Raw genomic sequence first — 19,440 nt, forward strand, 5'->3', positions numbered from 1 at the left:
CAGATAAAAAGGACCTATTCTGCTCATTTCCTGCTCTATACTCCATTGGAGTAGCGTTCACACTTGCATTCTTTTTCTTTTATATTGGGCTCAAGGGCCCAATGTAAAAGAAAGGTCGTCAACTGTCTGAATGGGGCTGTTTTAGCCCCCTAATCCAGCTTTCTTCCGATGGGCTGCCCCCTGTTAAAAATCTTCTTCTTATTATTATTATTATGTTAAAATGGTCAGATTTCTGAAACTGAAGATAAACTTACTAAATTGTTGAGATACAAATTAAATTTGTGGCCATTTTAACAACGTTTTCTCTCCATAAACATTTAAACATTTAATTATTTTTTTTGTTGATAAAATAAGCGTATTTTTTTTAATTAAATCATACGTATTTTTTAATAGGTTGGTTCAATTTTAAATATCGTCCGTGTGGAGACAGTGGCCGTTAGGGGGAAGAAAAAATAAATTAAAAAGACGAAGCAGAGGAGAGGGGCGGTGCGTGACGTCATGGGTCATGTGACTGGTTTGTTTTGCTTGCTCCAGCTCGCGCTGACAAAAACAGAGGCAGAGGAAGGAAGCGACGACATCAAACCAGCTAGGAGCTCATCTCTATGCGTTAGTGTGTCGCTAAGAAGCTGCCAGCACCGCGGACACGGATAGTTTAATACGTTGTTTTTAGCTTTTATATCGCTGCTTCGAAACAGACACTACCTCCGCTTTCACCTACTGCCAGCTGACCGACTTTGGTGCAACATGCCTTCAGAAAAAACCTTCAAACAAAGAAGGACATTCGGTAGGTCTTACAGCTGCTTAATTTTAACATGTCTCGCTCTGCTTTTCCGCCTTGGGTCGTGGGTTTTCGGTTGTGCCCCGAATTGTCCTCTGAACTGCCCAAAAGTGAATCACAGCGTTGGCGTGCGCAGGCCAGGTGGGGGTTAGTTGTTATCCCCGTGCCGAGTATCAGCCTACATTTTGTCAGGCTGCTTCTACTTTCTGCTGCTGCTGCTGCTGATTAGCAGAGTCAGCCTCCTCGTTGGGCATGTGCTCCTTTTAACTTATAGATGAAAGACAGTTGCTCCCACTCGTGGACTTTGAGCTTTAGATGTAGACGAACATGAGGAGGCTGTGAGCTGCTGGCTCGTGTCTCTGAAATGTTTACTTGTGCGAGAGCAGTGCGAGGAAAACAAAGTGGTGTCGAAATGCAGGGCAGAGAGAGGAGAGCTGCAGGATTGGGGGATGGGACAGTTTGTGGAGGAGAAGAAAAGAGTTTAAAAGAGGAGAAAATGTAAAACTGCACCTGGACACGTGGAGTTTACGTGTCCTTCTTTATTTTCTTTCTTCCTGTTTTTCTTTTTTTCTGTTTTGGTTTTTGTCTTTGGTGCACAGGCCATATAGCCTCGATGCAGAGGATACTTTCACTTGTGTTTCCCAGCCAACAGAGCTAAATGTAAGGCCTGCAAACTCACTGCCAAGTTTCCATAACGCAACGATTATTTAACATTCTTATCCTGTTTATTGGGTTTGCTGCTTGTAACAAAACGATGAAAATCATAAACTGAGTTCAACAGACTTGATGGCCAGAACTTAAAAATATGGAACTTTTTTAGTGTTGTCGTTCTAGTTTTTGTTTGGTGTAGTTAGTTTTGCTGCTAGAATTTTGAACATCCTTTCAAATCATACGAATTATTCAAATTTGATTTAAAAATAGCATTGTTATCTCAATGAAAAGATGAAATTTGGATGAATGTATTTAATATTTAAATAAAATAATAATGATACCAAAGAGTGACGTTATATAAGTAGATAACTTTTTAACTTATGTCCGTATCATAATTACTACCTAATAAACAAAGATGTGTACTTGCTGCCTTCAACGTTAGAAGTATGTTTCCCAGCATGACTAAACATACATGTGCTTCATGTTATTGGTCTAAATATACACAAACAAAGCGTGTGAGTTCCAGCCTGCTCTGACAAACGTGTTATGTGTACATATGAGGATGTTAAAGTTGGCATGAAGCTGTGACGGTCCAACAAGTCTGGTCCAAAAACTGCTGGTTAATGTGGTCATGTGAAAATTTTTGTAATATTGCCATTTCAGAAACAGTTTTGTGTGTATACATGAATGTTTACTCAGTGATAAGGGTCACTAGCTGGTAGTCATGTTGCCTTTTATCTAATCTTTGTGTTACTGTCCTCTGTGGACAGAATAATCTAGCCCCACGTGTTTAGTTTTTGTTTTTTTTAATAAATGATCCATTACGTAGTTATAGACTGACATAGGAACTGACTCAGGAACTTAAAGGGAGTTTTCCAGTGTCCCCTTGAGGTAACTGACTAATTCCCAATATTACACAACAAAGATGTGTTTAAAAAGCACATCCTTTTAACCTCAAAGTCATTTGCTTCCCATTTAGTTGGTTTTTCTCTCACCCTTCTTGGTCTGGTCATGAGAGACTGACGCATGCAGAACTTCCTTGTTTCTGATTGAAACGCAGTTATGGAAAAATGTAATAATAGAATTTTATTTTTCAGTTTTAGCATGAAAATAAACATTTGTGTTTTGGCCGCAGCATGTTAATCAGTTAATTTAGTTAGACAGTCTTACAGTGGCCGCACAGTTTTCTGAACAACCACTTCTTTCAGCGGTGGGTCACAGGGACACCAGGGACTCAGAGCTTCAGTTTTTTTAATTGTCTCTACTCTACTCCATTCAGGTAATTCAAGGTCCAAAATCTGACGTTTAGTTCAAGTAGGCAGTGCTGCTGTTGTCAGCTCAGACTGCAGCAAGTAGAAGGTGATATTTTTGGTCATATGTGCTGGTTGTAGACTGTGTGTACAAAAATGATGTTGCCACCTGTTGGTTTTGGGCTAATTTCTATCCCTGTTTTCTGGAGTCAAAAGCATTAGATGACCAGCTGACGCCAACAAGCTTGGTTAGCAGCTGTATCTATAAGCTGCACAGGTGCAGTGCAATAACATGCATATCTGCTAACCAATGCTAATAAACAGACCAATTAATAGTAGAATTTCAATCCAGTCTTTGGGTTATCACTGTGGAGAAAAAACCCAATTATTAGTTCTGCTTTCAGCCAAGATTTCCAAGGAACTAGAATGGACATGTTCGAGAAACGCACACAAGATTTGCAATCCCAGTAATCAGTGCAGACTTTGAATAGATAATAAGTGGATCATAATTTTTGCCTAATGATCTGCTAATCACTGCAGAACAATGCTGTTGCACCATGAGTGGATTTTAGAAAAGCCCATCTTGTTTTCACTCGAGCGCTTTACCCCAGTAAGCAGTTTGTTCCCGTGTGATTCTGTGCTTCATATGCTCCGTGTCTGTAATCCTACTTTTTCTTTTTAATTGAATTGGACCTATTATGGTTTTCCTTATGTTCTTACATGTACGCACTGTTAAAATAGTGGTTGCTCATACTGAACGTGACTAAACTTTCAAATATTGAGGCACGTGTGTACAAGTGATCCCTGTGCTCTGAAAACGCACTCTGTTTCAGACATTTTTTTTTCTGCTCTTGGCTATGTATGATGTCAGTAAGAGCAGGTATCAGATAATATGCTCAGCAACAGCACCCACCTGCTGCCGTCTTTGTTTAGGACAGCCAATAAGGATTCCTAAAACAGCTTGTACCAAATGAGAGAAGACATATTCTAAACTATAGATCGGTCTAGTACATGAAGCTTACCGGTGTTATAAATGTTTAACGGGACGCTTTTATAATCTGTTTCAGAAATTAGTAGGCAGCCACTTACAGCTGTGACATTGTTTGGTCTGATGTGCATCACCTCACAAACCTGTTGAACCACAGGTTGTAAAAACGGTCATAGTCACCTGATATGAGAACCAAAGATATTACTGTGCAGATAGGGATATGTAAAACAAACAGCATGCAAATAGGATAGGATTTGTTGCCAGCTTTTTTCCTTCTTTTTGCCTTATTTGTCATTGACCGTGTTTGTCTTTTATCAGCTCATTCTGGTTGATGCCCACTGACCTTTTTTCTGCTCCACAGAACAGCGAGTAGAAGATGTCAGACTGATCCGGGAGCAGCACCCCAACAAGATACCTGTGAGTTGAAGTACATGTTTGAAATGTCTGAAGCTGACAGTGATGTTGGTGGGGTTGTGGACAAGTGTGATGTGCAAAGCAGCACACAGGAACTTTCCGCAATAGAAAATGTTACCGCATATTTCCTGGTTGTAGCTCACAGCGACTGATTGCAGGTCTTTTGTCTGAAAAAGCTTTCTGTTCCTCGATGGGATTTTCCAGTCGACTCTGTTGGAGATGCATTTATTCTATCATTTTAGCAGTTGTGATGTAGCAGCTGTTTTTTTTTCTGGAATGTTGTGTTAAAAGTGGGTGCAGCTGCATTACCATGTAAGTGGCCAGCACCTCTTAGCAACCACCAATAAACAAACGCACACCTCGTGTTTCACCTGCTCATTTTATCAGTGAGATAGAGTATCAGCACAGCTTTGCACCTGTCGTTTCATGTAAGGGCTCTTCTCGTCTGTGTGTTTGTTTCCTGTGTGCTCCCCGGGGTTATAAACTGCCGTGTCACAGTGAGTATGAGACCAGAGGCAGATGTGCTGTGTCACTGTAATGTAACTCCACCCAGACAGCCACAGTGGAGCCTGAAGGAGGTGGAGAGGCAGACTGCTAATAGCTTTCACATTAGGGTCAGACTCAGTAGTGTCCTGCTTTCACAATACACAGGGGTCAGCACATGTCTAAATACTTCAGGTGATATAGTCGTCTCGCATCACTCTTTTGCCACATTTCTTTATGTTTTGCTGGGAAAAGGGAAATGTGTTCAGTGATTTATTGAAATGTGCAAACATACGTGGAAATGGAAAACAGAGTGTAGAATTCTACTGAGTCCCATCTGTCTTTTCAGTCCAAGATATGACTTTTGGGATCCTCAAAAGAGTGTCCTTTCAGGTGCAGGTGTACAGCAGAGTGCTGTCCTGTTGAGGTGGCCTCCTACCTGCTCTGTCATGCATTTGTGGAGTGATTGTTGGGTTTGGTTATTTTAGAACTGAAGGCACTTTTTGGACTTTGCTCCTCCCTGCACATGTTGGAGCTTATCTGATTGCCGAGGTTTCCTCTGTGTTATTGTAGGATCTTTACCATGCAATATAAAGTGCCTTGAGGCAACTGCTGTTGTGATTTGGCGCTAAATAAATAAAGTTGAATTAAATTGAAAAAATGTAAAATGTCTTCATAAACATAAAGAACCCACTTATCTTCTTTTCAAGCACTTGAAACTGCCACGACCTGGGTGATTGAGAACCCACACAGACATGCTGCCTGCAGACAATTTTAAATTATAAGTTTCTTCTGTGCAAATATTTGAATTACCAGGTACTTTGTGCAAGCAGGAGCAGGTTCAACTGTGGGATGAAATCCTCTCTGGGAAAGCAACTGAATGAGCTCTGGCCAGTCAGCCAACTGCACAGTAAACTTTTAAAGACTGAAGAAGTTGTGCACTAGTAAATCAATCATGGATGACATTGGCTAAAAATAATAATGAAATATTCTTTAAAAAATTATCAAATATTCATGGTCAGTGTGGAAGCAGACAAATAGTCTTTTGTTATCTGAAATAATATATGAACCAATTACTTTGAAACAAAACAGCAAACCAATTTCCAATGTCCAAAAATGATTGCAGCTTTATTTTCACTTGCAATGCTTGATAAACAGCCCCTAACACGACAATATTGAAAGTCTGGAGAAAGAAAAGCAGTACATTTTCTCATCTGTGAGGCTTAAATATTAGAATGTCTTTATCTTTTACTTACTAATAAAATATAAAATGAGGATTTCTGAACTAAACAGCTGCTCTAACCTTTTAACTTAATTCAAACAGTAAAGTCAGTCTACACATCACTGACCTGTGAAAGCAGCCTTGCCATTGTCTTGTGGCACATTCAGCAGAAATAGTGAAGAGGTTTATTGAGGCCGCTGCTTTTCTGCCCAGATGAAATGCATTAGCATGCCAAACGAAAGCTGAGGAAGCTCTGGGTCAGCAGGTCTCACTGGATTAATGCTAGAACCCCTTAGGACTGTGGTCTGGACTGTAAATCTGAAGTTTCCCTTTGTCAACAGGTGATCATCATGCTGGTATTATACTCACTTGTGGACATGCATACAGACAAGTAATTGTTCTCATTAGACTGTTTTCCAGTTTGCACTTGGTGCCCTTGTAGTGCAGCGTCTGCACACTCACAACTTATCGAAGGGCACGCAAGCATTCACACAATTTGTGTTCATGTGATGATAAAATGTAGGTCACTCAGACCCAGGCAGCCTCTCACACACTCATGGACTTCTGTGGGTTGCACTGGGTGGGTCGAGCATGTAGGACACTCACTCAGTTGCAAGAATTTTGTGTAGCTGACGGCTGTGCTATCGCACAGTCTGCTAATGTTGTGTAATGTCAGGTCGCAGTTCATCAGATGTTTGCGTTGTCACAGGGACCTCCGCGGGGTAGAGTCTACAAACCTTCAGTGCTGTGGTGCATGGCTTCATTAGTACCAATGTGATCATTATAAAATGCCATAACTTTAATTTTGAGGGTCTACTAAAAGAGTATTTTTTTTTTTTTAGCTCATGTGACTTTTTGAAGGGTTTTCCTTCGCAAATACATGGTTAGCTGACCCAGGAGAAATATGGCAAAGTTGGTTATGTACTATAACCTTAACTATATAAGCTCTAGTATAACCTTAACCTCGTAAGAGCTGTTGGTTTGTAACAAAAACCAGAAGTTCAACCAGGTTTCAATCAGAATCCAACAAAGGACACAAGAAGATTTGCACTGGACTATTTATGGTTTTAAACCATGTACCATCAGACAGTGCGGTGTTGCCTCGGTCCATTTAAGCAACACTGAACAATAACACACAATACCAGCATAATATTGGTTTTTCATTTCCTGAAACGCGAGTGCATGAAACATCTTGTTCACTCCTGCAGCTGACAACAGAACATTGTTTGTGTTCTGCTCACAGTGAGACATGTTAGAATTAGCAGCTTTCCTAAAGTGGAAAGAGGGAGTAATGCCTGCTGCTAGGCAGGCTCTAAAAAAAGAAAGAAAGAACAGTGTCTACATTTTGAATAAGACACGTTAAACACAGAGAAGTGTCTTAAATATTTGCGTAACAAACGAGGAAAGTTGTGCTAAAAAACACGACCCCACTGCTATATTAGTTCTCCACAGCTATCCAGTCATTCATCATCATTGTCACCCGAACTGGGCTGGATTTGCATTCTTGTTTTCCCTTGTAGTTGCGCTCCATCAGTTAAAACAGCTAATTAAGACAAAACATGTGATTGGAAACAAAGATTGTGAGTGCGGCCTGACTGACAGTGATTGGTTGTTTTTTGTTAAGAGAAGCTTTGATTCGTTGAACTTATAGGCCGCTTCAGAGCGTTAAGTAGAGGCTGACAGCCTTTGTTTAACCAGCACATCACTGTGAGTTAAATTGGGTTTTGCCAGCCTTTAAGACAGAGGCTGATTGTGATTCTTTCTGAAGTGGAGTCTAATCCTGTGGGTTTGAAACCCATCTTACATATCTTAGTAAAACAATGGCATTCCCTTTCAAGTCTAACGCAAATCTTGATCTAGTAGATGTGGATTTAGATTCACAGGGACCGACTGTGAGGCAGAGAGCTGTGTTCTTTTATTTAACCTCTCCATCTGATATTGGCAGCTCAAGCTTCCTTAATACATCTCACTGGTCTCAGACACACAAAGGGCCCAGGAAATGCACCATTCATGGAAGCTGACCAGCTAAAAGAAGAAAAAGAGGAGAAATTAATTGCTGATAAAGTTTTTGCCTCCTGCAGGTGATCATTGAGAGATATAAAGGAGAAAAGCAGCTCCCCGTACTGGACAAGACCAAGTTCCTTGTGCCAGACCATGTCAACATGAGTGAACTCATCAAGATCATCAGGTAGACGCTGACCTCTTCTCCCCTCCTCACCGTCTTTCCTTTACATTCATCATTTTCTCCTCTTCAGTTTTGTTTGCTTTTCTTAAATGTCTCTGACTCCTCTTTGTCTGTCTTTTCCTTCACTTTCACTTCTTTTAATTTCCTTTCATCTCCTCTTTCTTTGGCTTTCTCTTTTCCTTTTTTTAAAAACATCTTCATCCCTTTTCCTGGCATCAAATTTCCTTTCTTCTTTCTTTCATCTGTTTTGCATATTTGTTACATACAAAACATATTTGCATATATATTCTTCTTACTTACTCATTCCATGTTCTGTATTTTTAATGACCTCAATATACCAAACCTTTGTTGCACTTTTCTGAGCTAGCAAACATATGGATGGATGGATTGAGGGAGGAAGGGATAAACAGATGGATGCCATAGTTTTTCCATACGTTTCCTTTTCTTTCTTTCTTTCATTCAATCTCCTATTTTATTCACTCTCCTTCCCCTACTTTCATTTCCTTTCACAAGTTCTTTTCCACTTCTTGATTTTCTTCCTCTCCTATCCATGGTTTATACTTAGGATATTTTTCCCCTCTCACTTTCTTCTATTGTCTCCCCTTTTTCTCACTCTTGTCATGTCTTTCATTCCCCACCAGGAGGCGCCTCCAGCTAAACTCCAACCAGGCTTTCTTCCTGCTGGTTAACGGTCACAGTATGGTGTCTGTGTCGGCCGCCATCTCTGAGGTGTACGAGCGAGAGCGCGACCAAGATGGCTTCCTCTACATGGTATACGCCTCCCAGGAAACCTTCGGTGCTGCCATGACTGCCCAGTGAACAACCTTCCTTCATCCCTCAGTTTCTTCTTCCACTGGACCCGGCGACTGGACAGTTGTAGTTTTTAGTTTCCCCGTCCCCCCTTTCATGTCTCTTGTCACATTCTTTTGAGTATTAACTGTAAGAACTAAAACACAGACACAAACTGCTAAATCTAAACACAGCATCTGATCGTCTGTCAGCTCATTTTGGTCCTGGTTATTTGTCTGTGTGCCGCCACTCTCAGCCTGTAGCATAAAGCCACAAGGGGTGACCAGAAACAGCAGAGTTTAGGTAGAGAAATCCCCACCCCACCTAAAACGTAACCGACTCAGGCCAATAAGAGTCTTTCCTCTCTGTTGTTGTCCTCTCTGGATAAATCCTGTCCTCTGGCATTTACGTGTTGATGGCATTTTCAGTTTCCAGTGTTGTGGCTACACGTCTCCTAGGCTGTATTTATGTTAATGTATATATAAATTTCAGGTAGTGATGTTACATAAAAAGGTGGTGAGGCTCACCACTTATCTGTGTCTCTATATATACATTAGACAATGAACAAAGCCAGCCTTCTGTTGCAGTTAGAAGATAAAGCTTGGGGATTTCTTTTGCCAGAGAGATTTGAAAATTAAGAAGAGAAGATCCTTAAGCGTCATGTGTCGTCACATTCCCTTCACGGTCCTCCTTCTTTGCCGTTTTTACACCTCGCTGCATTTTGTAGTCTGAAGCATCCTCGCTGTATGATGTTAGGAAACTGCTTTGCTCTTGAAACAGATGATTGTAATCCACCGAAAAGAGAAAAAAAAAAAAAATGCCTCGTTTGTTGGTGTACAGATATTGTTGACTTTGAATATAAAAGGGGTTCCGATGTGAGTGTAACCAAGTTGATTTTTGGACACACTATAAGGAGCGTGGTCTGATTGCACGAGTGACTGGAGGATTGATGGTGTTGCTGGAAGGAAAAAAATGCAGAACAGGGGAGGAGTTTGCCATGTCCTCATCCTTTTTTTTTTTTTTAATTCATATTTTTTTTTGCAGAAACGATGATTGGAGAGAGCAAAACACAGGCAGGTTCACGAGCATCGTGTCTGGCTGTGGGTTTTTTTTCCCTTTAACCCACAGGGCTGATTTTTCCCAGAGCTGTCACTGCTGTTCAGTTTCACTTCACTGAATTACAACAAGCACTGTCACTGCAGGGGAATTTAGGAATTTACACCTGCCCAGTAGGTTTTAAAAGGGCGGCACTCTTTCACAGATTTGAGTTTTAGCTGCTTTATATCACAGTATTTTTATCTTTTTGGTTCCTTTATTTAATAGGTTTTGTTTTTTTTGACTGTACAATGTGTTGCGACTATTCGCTGTCTGCAGTACAAATAGTTTAAGCTACTGTGTGTTTGTAACAGAGGGGTGGAGCATTTGTGTGTGTGGGTGTGTGCATTGTCCTTTCCGCCTGCTCCTCTGTTTCACACACATCCACATACAGCAATATCACACAGCCTCCTTTATGTATTTATGTTGGTATTTTGTAAACAATAAAAGGAGGAAAAAAAAAGGTTCCTGTGTTTTGTTTTGTTTTCCTGACCATTAAACCCTAAATTGACTTCATTACTGCTACATATGTGAAAAGACAGCATTAAAAGGTGATGCTGTAGTTTAAACAATAGAATGCCATATAATGACATCTGTGCTTACATGTCCAACAGCTGATCACCTATTTGTATAAAAGATGCACATAAAATACGTGATTGCCCGACTGACTAATCACCTTGTCTGTTGCTTGTTTTAGTGCTGAAGGCCAACCCTCTTTTGAGTTCTTTACACTGAAAATCAATTAGATTGAACCAGAGCAGACAGGATCATAGCAGTAACACAGCAAAAACGCCAAACGTTAGGCAGTTTAGAGAATTGCAACAACAGTGGAAACTAGCGCTGCAATCACTATTTCTTAGGCCGAAAGCATCTAGAAATAATTTAATAAATCTTATTAGTGGGGGAAAAAAAGGACAGGGTCAAACTATTCATCCTTTAAGTAGGAGATTTAAGACAATAATACAGAAAACAATCAGACAGTGGGAAAGAAAAAATTCCATTTACAGGAATAAAGTTTCAGGAGAACCAGACACAGGGAGGGGCGGCTATCTGTGTGACCGGACAAGACATGCTGTGGAAGAGAGCCAGAGATTAATAATAACTAATGATTAAATGCAGGGAGGTGTATAAACACACAGTGACTGAAAAAGAAACACTCAGTGCCTCATGGGAAACACTGAGTAGTCTATGTCTATTGCAGCATAACCAGGGGAGGATTCAGGGTCACCTGATCCAGCCCGAGCTGTATGCTTTATCAAAAAGGAAAGTTTTAAGCCTAATTTTAAAAGTGGAGATAGTATCTGTCTCAAAATCCAAACCGGAAGCTGGTTCCACAGAAGACGAGCCTGAAAGCTGAAGGCTCTGCCTCCCATTCTACTTTTAAATACCACAAATAGGAACCACAAATACGCCTAAAGCCTTAGAGTAAAGTGCCCTAATATAGTGATACAGTATTACGAGATAAGATGGGACCTGATTATTCAAGACCTTGTATGTGAGGAGAGGCATTTTATATTTGATTTTGGATTTAACGGGGAGCCAATGAAGGAGTATGCTCTCTCTTTCTAGTCCCTTTCAGTACTCTAGCTGCAGCATTGTGGATCAACTGAAGGCCTTTCAGGGAGTTTTTAGGACATCCTGATAATAACTGCATAAAAGTAATCCAGCCTAGAAGTAATAACTGCATAAACTAGCTTTTCAGGATCACTCTGAGACAGGATGTTTCCAATTTTACAGATATTCCACAAATGGAAGAAAGCAGTCCTGCATATTTGTATAATATGTGCCTTGAAGGACATATTCTGGTCAAAACTGGTTCCCAATGTTCCTCACAGTGTTACTGAAGTAGTGCCATGCAGAGTTAGGATCTGGTTAGACAGCATGTTATTCAGCTTAGGTAAATCCTTCAAACAACTAGAAAAACAAGATTTTGTACTTCCTGATAAAACAAGGAACAGACAATGCTAAATACCGCCAAAAAAAACCCCCAAACAAACAAAAAACATACAGTGCAGATATTCAGAGGACAATGGAAAAAGATGTGAAAGTGACTCATACCTTCGACTGCATATAAATGCCAATGCATGTCTTTGACAGTCGCTTAGCCAATTACCGTGGAGCGTGTCCACTGTGTCATCGTCATGTTTCGAAAAGCTAAAACGACGGCAACAAAAACTTTCAGCTTGAGGCTCCGCCCATTTTTTTACTCATTGTATTGTAGATAAACATTCACCTTCAACCTTTTAAGGATCCTTGGAGCAGCCGGTCCCATAATAAATAAGCCACACAGGCACTGTGATAAAAGGGAGAATCCAAAATTATTTAATTTTAAGCCATAAAAAAATCTTACCAACAAAGAACTGGGTAATTAAGTCCAAACTTTCAAAACACACAAATATTTTAAAAGCATATTTAAACAAAGATTTTGGAACATGCATGCATCAAGTTACCAACATCCTTAAAGAGTAAGTAAAACCTACAAAAGTGGAACTTTTTCTGTCTACAAACCATCTCCAAAGATGATGTTCTTTGGTATAATCTATATAAAACAATGACAGGATAAACTAGCAATATAAAGAAATTTCCCTCATCTACGTAACTAATGGAATAAAACACAGAACAATTTATTTTACATTATGAAAGCGAATTGCCGATACCTCAAACAAACGCGTACATACTTAATGTTCGGATTTTTTATTTTAAATAAACACCCCACACATCCCTGTGCTGTGCCCTCCAGGGGTACAAAGAGAGTTTCATCTGAAGGACCAGCTGTCCTTGTGTCTGTGCAGCTCTGGGTCCAGCTCAGCAGCTTCCCACCCGCCCAACCCCACCGGGTCAAAGACCCGAACACAGAAGCACTTCCCATTGCTTTCTTAAAATTCCAACATGCTCGACATACTTAGACCTGTACAAACAAAGTACAAAAGAACAACTCCCGCTTACACCACAATTATGAAAAGAGGAAATTGGCACTTTGAATGTTCGTCCTGATGTAAACCACATGATATTTTCTGATTGTCGTTGCTGTATTTGTGCACAGAGGGACATTTCGCCCTCTGGCATGCTCAGAGGTAGAAAGGCTGCAGATCGCCAAGAAGTGAATAAAAATGGCTGACAGGTCCCCAATGCATGCCACTGCATAAAAGCCCAACTAACATGGAATTTGAGTGATGGTGATGTTATCTGCAACCAGAGTCTGTATTGAGGTCTAAGCACAGTGCTCTTAAACATCAAGCAACCAGAAGAAAGAAGATGCTTTCCAGGCAGTCCAGAATTCACAGCAGCCTACAGACCCAAAAATGTTACATATGAGGGGTAAACATGTTTCCACCATGTTTTTCATAAAACAGTTTGAAACCTTAGATATCGTTCCATTTTCTGTTTTGTATATATGGGTTTAATTATTAGTAAAGTCCCTTTCTCCCCCATTAGGAAGGTCTCGGCACTTTGAGCCACTTTTTGGCGTTCATCATTTTGATTTAAGGCAAGCCAGCAGTGGAGAAGAAGTTATTTAGCAACACTTTCTTTTAGGAGAGTCCTCAGTCAACCAATCAGCATGCATTAGCAGAGTGCTAGCATTTTATGGGTAAAAACAACAGCGTTGTAAAAAAACAAACAAACAAAAAACTAGAGGACATAACTGGCAGTTTACTTCAATCAGGCATATTATTAATGCTGCATTTGTGAAAACTAAAATAAAGCATGTTCTTCTTTGTATAGAAGCAGGTGAAAATAATTATTTTACCTATTTAGCTCCCCTGGGTTTGCAGGAAGAGAAGCTGTTCCCTCTAGATCTGCTCTGACGTAGCCCAGCAACCACCACCTCCATTGTGCAACTTTACTGCAGCAGAATCTGAACTGCCCTTCTTCTACACTGGTTGGGTCCTTTGCTTACCAGCTATAGCATTCGAATCACCCATTTAACACAAACTTAACTTCCTGAAAAAAATGCCAAAGTCCCTCAAGATGTGTTAGAAGATTCATGCAGAAAGTTCCTGTGTACATTTCCTGAACAGTGGCCAACAGGTGGCTCAGAAACTAATTAAAAAATCAAAACAAACTGAGCAAATGGAAAAATGAACACTCAAACATCACCGTGATAAGATACGCTTCAAAGAAACCATTTTGGTAGTCTTGGATGAAGTGCTGTGTGATAATGTTTAGCCAGCAGTGCTGAGAAAAAGGCATGCACTCAATACCACATGTTCATCCCCTGGTTGTTACTTTGGTTGCACATTACATCAACCTGACAATGCTGATTTCGGGGACATCAGATTTTCCATCTTTACATACAGACTCGGGCTGAAGATGCACAACAGACACCAGTTTTCCTCTTAGATCTCCAGTTGCTGAAGGTGGTTTCCAGTTCATGCAGTCTGTGTGCCAGTTAGAATTCATTCATTCATTCAACTGTTAGCACATTTAAATACGGTGTTCCAGTTTAAATGTGGCCGACAGCTCTGTGCACACCTGTATAAAGGCTGGTGCACGAGATGTAAAGCACCAAACCAGACATTTGACTCCTGCTTGTTGATAACCAGAAACAAAGCAAATGAATAAACCTCTGAATATGTAACTGGTAGATTGAGGCTGTTTTCAAATCAAACAGAGCTTAAATCCAGGTGAATATGTGAATACTGTGACTCAGGATTTGGTCAGGATTAACTTTGGAACTTTCAACCACCTGAACATACAGTGCCAGTTTTAGAAATAGTAGATTAAAGTGCAATCTTTGTGTGGACATGCCAACCGTGAGAAGCAACGAGCCAACACTCAAACGATTAGCTGTGGTACTGTGAGACGTTGTGCACCAGTAGATCCTGTGAAAGGAGGGATAGCACTGGTACTTGATTAGAGCAAGAGGCTGCGTATTCTGGAAGACCACATCTGGAGTGCTGTGGTTGTCATGGTGAATGCCCCATCATTTGACTGGGAAGCTTCTTTTCAGGTCATGTGACTGATTGTCGGTCTGTAGTGTTTTCTCTGAGGAAGACTTTGAGCTACATCTCTGAGATCAAGCATGGTAGAGTTTATAAATGTCCACTTTTACTTGTGCCTAAAATCTTCTTCCTCCTCTAATCTCTTTGCAAGCTTTGGCTTAAAAAAGAAAGAAAAGAAAAGAAAGAAAGAATACCAATGATTCAACTCAGCAGTCTTTGAACAGACTAACAGTGAACCTCCGCACTAAAGGAGCAGGCTGTTTGTCTCCTGTCCCTTTTGTTTTTTTGTTGGCTTCAGCAGGACCATGAGGTACAGTTTAGTCTGGAGTTCAAATCCAAAGCCGCCTCTGCTGCTTAGTCTCCTGAGTCCTTGCTGTCAGAGTGAGGTGTGTACTTCAAGCGAAATGTCCCTGAGAAACACAGCAGAGTTGTTAAAGTGATGCCTTGGTGATGTCCCAATCTATGGCATCCCAAAGGGTTCAAAATTATATAACGGACACATGACATTATGAAGGAAGTGGGTAAAATATGTAAATGAAGTCACAAATATGTTTTTAGACTCTTAAAAATTGTAAGTAATGAATGAGGTTAATTTATTCAAAACAGATTTTAATTTTTAGTAACATCAAAATCTGTTTTGAAATATTAAATTATACTGAAATAAAGAACTCCATCTCACTAAACAGGTCAAGTTTTACTTTTGTATATTACACATCATCATTTCATTTAATCCAATTACACATTCAAATTAAATTTCGTAATACCTATAATTCATTTTACAAATTCACCATTTTAATTCCTGCATAATTGTTATACTTTTGTGCATTTGGGCACAGTTTGCAAACTAAATCGTGTGAAGAAAACGACTGAAAACTGAAGTAGAATTTGTTAGAAACAAACATTTTATATTTAAATACAAAATGAACAAGTAGAATTATCAGTTATTATATTCTCAAATGTACTGTCCTTAAAGCCAACTGCATTTATAAATGTATATCACACATTAAAATCTGGTATTTTTCACACTCCGTACTCACTGACTCACCTTGCTGTGTCGCATCCATGGGTGGCTGTTTGCAGTCCTCGGCTCTGTGTCCGTGGGCACCGCAGTTATAACATGACAGGTTCCCTGCTGTCCTTTTCTGCCCACCGTTTCCCATGATGCCATGGGGCGGGTAAAAGCCGAACCCCTGCTGCTGGTCATGTGACAGCGGGCTGTGGCGGTAGAGGGGCGGCGGTACCATCATTGGGTAGGAGAATGGTGCAGCGCCTGTGCCGGCGGTGCTGGACGACGCTATCAGGGGGCTGAGATGGAGCAGAGGACCCAGGGTGAAGAGTGAGGGCCCGGCCGAGAACGGCTGCAGGTAGCTGGCTGCGGCGTATCCAGGCAACGCCCCGTAGGCGCCGCAGTTCCCTCGACAACCGCAAGAACTGCAAACACATACGGAAGGACTGTGACCAGAACTTTGATCCAATGAAGGAGCAGAGGAGGGCGAAGGAGAGGGGCTGGAGGTATGGTGGGGTGGGTAGTAAGTGTTGCCCGGGACTGCAGCCACAGGAACTGTGCTTGCTGTTGCCATGGGAACATAGCTACCTCCACCACTGGAGCTGCCAGTCTGAGAGGCGGATTTTGAGGAGGTGCAGGAGGAGGAAGCGGAGAAAGAGGCGAAGGAGGATGAGGATACAGGGGGGTAAGAGTAAAATCCAGATGGAGAAGGGGAGGAAGAGGATGAGAGGTGGAAGTGGACAGGGGGGTGGGAAACGTGGTGGTGGCTGTTGGAGGTGGAGGTCAGAGCGCAGCTGGTTTCTACCATCAGACTAACACCACCTCCCGCAAGACCACGACAAACCACAGAGTCCTGGAGTCCAGACGAGCCATCCATGTTGACCCTGGAGAACAGGTTTTCCCGTCTTACCCCCACCCCAGCCCCCACCCCGAGCCCTGAACTGAAGCTTGCACCGGCCACAGGAAGGCTCGAGCCCAACGGCTTAGTCCGGTCCTCTGTGGCCAGCGGAGGGGGCCTGGGCTTGCGAGGGGAGGTGAGGATGCGTGCTGGGTTTGAGACCGGGGAGAGCAGCGTCTGTGGGTAACCGCCCTGTGGGTGATAAGCAGATTGCGGGAGGCCGAAGGGGAGGTGGGAGGAGCATGTGGGAGGGAGAGGAGGAGCTGGATCGGTTTGGACGGGCAGAACCTGGGCTGTGGGGCGACTGGAGCCTGTCGAGTTCAGAATGAACATGCAGGACCGATCCTTCTCTGGACCACTTCCTGCTGTATCTGGAGCCAACACACCTGAAAGAGATTTGTGTTTATATAACATTTGCATATATATTTGGATATAAACGGTATGGAAAAAGCAAAAGTCTCTAGTTTTGCGTCATTGATCTTATCAATTTAACAAACTTCTATTTCTAATTTTGGTGACCTGCTTCTCCTTAACGTCAATCTAGACTTTAAGAACTGTTCTTCATAAATCGTGCTGACGCGGTTTGAATTAATTCTGCAGTCGTGAGATAAAAACGTACGTCTGTGAATGTCTCTGGTCCTGTCAAAGGTGGAGTCGCAACTGTGTGGGGTGCGAGGGGAGCAGGAAGAGCTGGAGTAGCCCGAGGACGAGCTGCTGTCTGTGGAGACAGGGTGGTGGTGCGGCACGGCGTCCACCTCCACTCGCAGTTCTCCTGCAAAACATTTGAATACAGTTCAGTTCTGAACTGTTGTAACCCTTCCTGGGTCCAGTGAAGTGAGTCTGCTTCATTATCTATATCTAGTACATGTCTAATGGAACCTCGTAGTTCTGGAGCACGTTTATGAAACCGATTTGAATTTGAAACCAAATTTTCTTGGAGAGAAGAGCAGGTGGGCAGCTCGTGATGACCATATTATTACACTCCCTCACTATGACATCATAAAGACGCAAAAGGGAAACATTTACAGCAATCTGAAGCCTGAGCGTTGGCTCACAGTGATTTGGCCATACTTGGAAACAACCCTGCTCTCTTACCTGCACTGGAGGTGGGGTGAGCTGAGGGTCCCATGTGACTGGAAGGCGTCACCCTGGCAATGCCACTGCACGGCCGCTTCTCCATCTTCATCTCCCTGCTGGGAACACGCAAGCATTCAAGTCAGAAACACAGTCTTTATCAAGTGTAGCGAATACTTAAGGTAAGTATGTACTATACTGTGTTTATTAAAGGTCAATGAAACAGGCACATACGGTGGCTAACTAGACACCCAGGCGGTAACAGTCTAACAAGACTCAGTTGAGGAAAAGCCGACTGACTCATTGGCTTTGTGCCATCATAAGTGGACTAAGTGAAGTATTTTCTGAGATCCTTAAACAAAGGAAGCATGCAGCTTCCTTTGTTTACTTCTTTTAGATTGTTCTTTTTGACCAGAAATTCTTTCCATCATGTTCCCACACCAAAAATGTAATATTCTCTCTGTGAGCATTAGGGACATCCTAGCAACTTGAGCCACTTGTGTGCATCTTGAATCAGTATTTCAGCCATGAAAAGTAGAGAGCAGCAACTTCCTGATAGCCCAGCTAGCTGCTTCTTACACACAAGTTTCAGCTGTTGTTTAACTAAGCTTCACTGAAAGAAAATATAAAGGACTCCAGCTTAAATTCTGTTATCTGTGCTCTATTCGACAAAACAAAAATAAAAGCTGAATATTTTTGTCTAGAAGCAGGTACACTTATTGTAATCATAGACCTTCATTCACTCCTATTTATTAAGGACTATCTCACAAGCGCCCCCTGCTGTGCCCAGCTGAACTGCAGGCAATTTCTGTGCTACAAAAACAACTAGTGTCTTTTACTGACCACATGGGGGAGACATTACCTACTTAACATGCTCCTCGGGTCTCAGCTGCACCTCTACAAACACAACTATCTCTTTGGAAAATCACCACAGGAACTTTTCCATTTTCTGAGTCTTGTTCAAGCACGTACACACGCAAATACACAAATCACCTGCCTAATGGGAACCTGTTGATTCTGGGAATGGAAACACAGCTGAGAGAAAACAAGTTCACGCTCAGGTGTGCGTGTGCATCCGGGGTGCGCAAGTTCAGATGCTTGTGTACTTAAATCAGAGCCTGTGTTTTTGTGTTTCTGCATGTAAAACACATCTTATCTCTCCGGCCCATCCTCAGCTGGTTAACCATTGATGCTGTATGGACCATTGGTGCAGGATGTTTACCGGGGAGAACAGCAGCAGGTCAGTCTGTTTGCCAGTTGTTAAACAGGGTAAGGCATCAGCCAAACACAGCACTTCTTAAAGTCAAAGAGGTGATTTTGGAAAACAACTGAACTGCAGAATCAAAACTATCAGTGCCACAAGCACATAAACCAACTTCGGTCTGTATACTAATATTGGAGATGGTAGAGAGACAAGTTTGTGACAAATCTGAGTGATTTCTCAAATATTTTCAGTTGTTTTGTTTTTTTTAAAGACAGAAAAACTGAATTTTTGTTATCTGCCCTTACTCTGCAGACTTTTGGAGTTCTAGTTGGGTCTTCAGTTTCTTCTTTGCTCCTTGGGTGAGGTCGTACTTGTTCAGGTCCTCCTCTGTCAGAGCTAAAAACTGCAATTTATACAGAGGAACAAATTCAGAAGCTTACAAAGAATCAAAATGTTGAAC

General features: G+C 41.6%; 2 protein-coding genes across 3 annotated transcripts in view; one reads left to right on the forward strand and one right to left on the reverse strand.

The window, feature by feature from the left end:
• Nucleotides 1-515: 515 nt before the first annotated feature.
• Nucleotides 516-10,281, forward strand: map1lc3b (microtubule-associated protein 1 light chain 3 beta). The gene is made up of 4 exons (XM_084936249.1): nucleotides 516-784; nucleotides 4,029-4,084; nucleotides 7,868-7,974; nucleotides 8,613-10,281. Exons 1-4 carry the CDS (start codon nucleotides 745-747, stop codon nucleotides 8,788-8,790), a joined length of 381 nt encoding a protein of 126 aa, XP_084792375.1. The 5' UTR covers nucleotides 516-744; the 3' UTR covers nucleotides 8,791-10,281.
• The window catches only part of zcchc14 (zinc finger, CCHC domain containing 14), a 33,005-nt gene continuing 23,312 nt past the window's right edge, over nucleotides 9,748-19,440 (reverse strand). Inside the window, exons 10-14 of one of the 2 annotated variants that reach the window (XM_084936244.1) lie at nucleotides 19,286-19,383; nucleotides 17,798-17,895; nucleotides 17,322-17,474; nucleotides 15,844-17,088; nucleotides 9,748-15,208 (exon numbers count right to left, since the gene is read on the reverse strand). In XM_084936244.1, coding sequence (XP_084792370.1) covers nucleotides 15,153-15,208; nucleotides 15,844-17,088; nucleotides 17,322-17,474; nucleotides 17,798-17,895; nucleotides 19,286-19,383 — 1,650 coding nt within the window. In that variant the 3' untranslated portion in view covers nucleotides 9,748-15,152. The remainder of the gene's footprint in view (nucleotides 15,209-15,843; nucleotides 17,089-17,321; nucleotides 17,475-17,797; nucleotides 17,896-19,285; nucleotides 19,384-19,440) is intronic. The other variant, XM_084936245.1, reaches the window with a different exon arrangement.

The sequence above is a fragment of the Perissodus microlepis genome, chromosome 7 (assembly GCF_051167445.1).
Source record: "Perissodus microlepis isolate ML-2025 ecotype Zambia chromosome 7, ASM5116744v1, whole genome shotgun sequence".
NCBI classification, from domain to species: Eukaryota; Metazoa; Chordata; class Actinopteri; order Cichliformes; family Cichlidae; genus Perissodus; species Perissodus microlepis.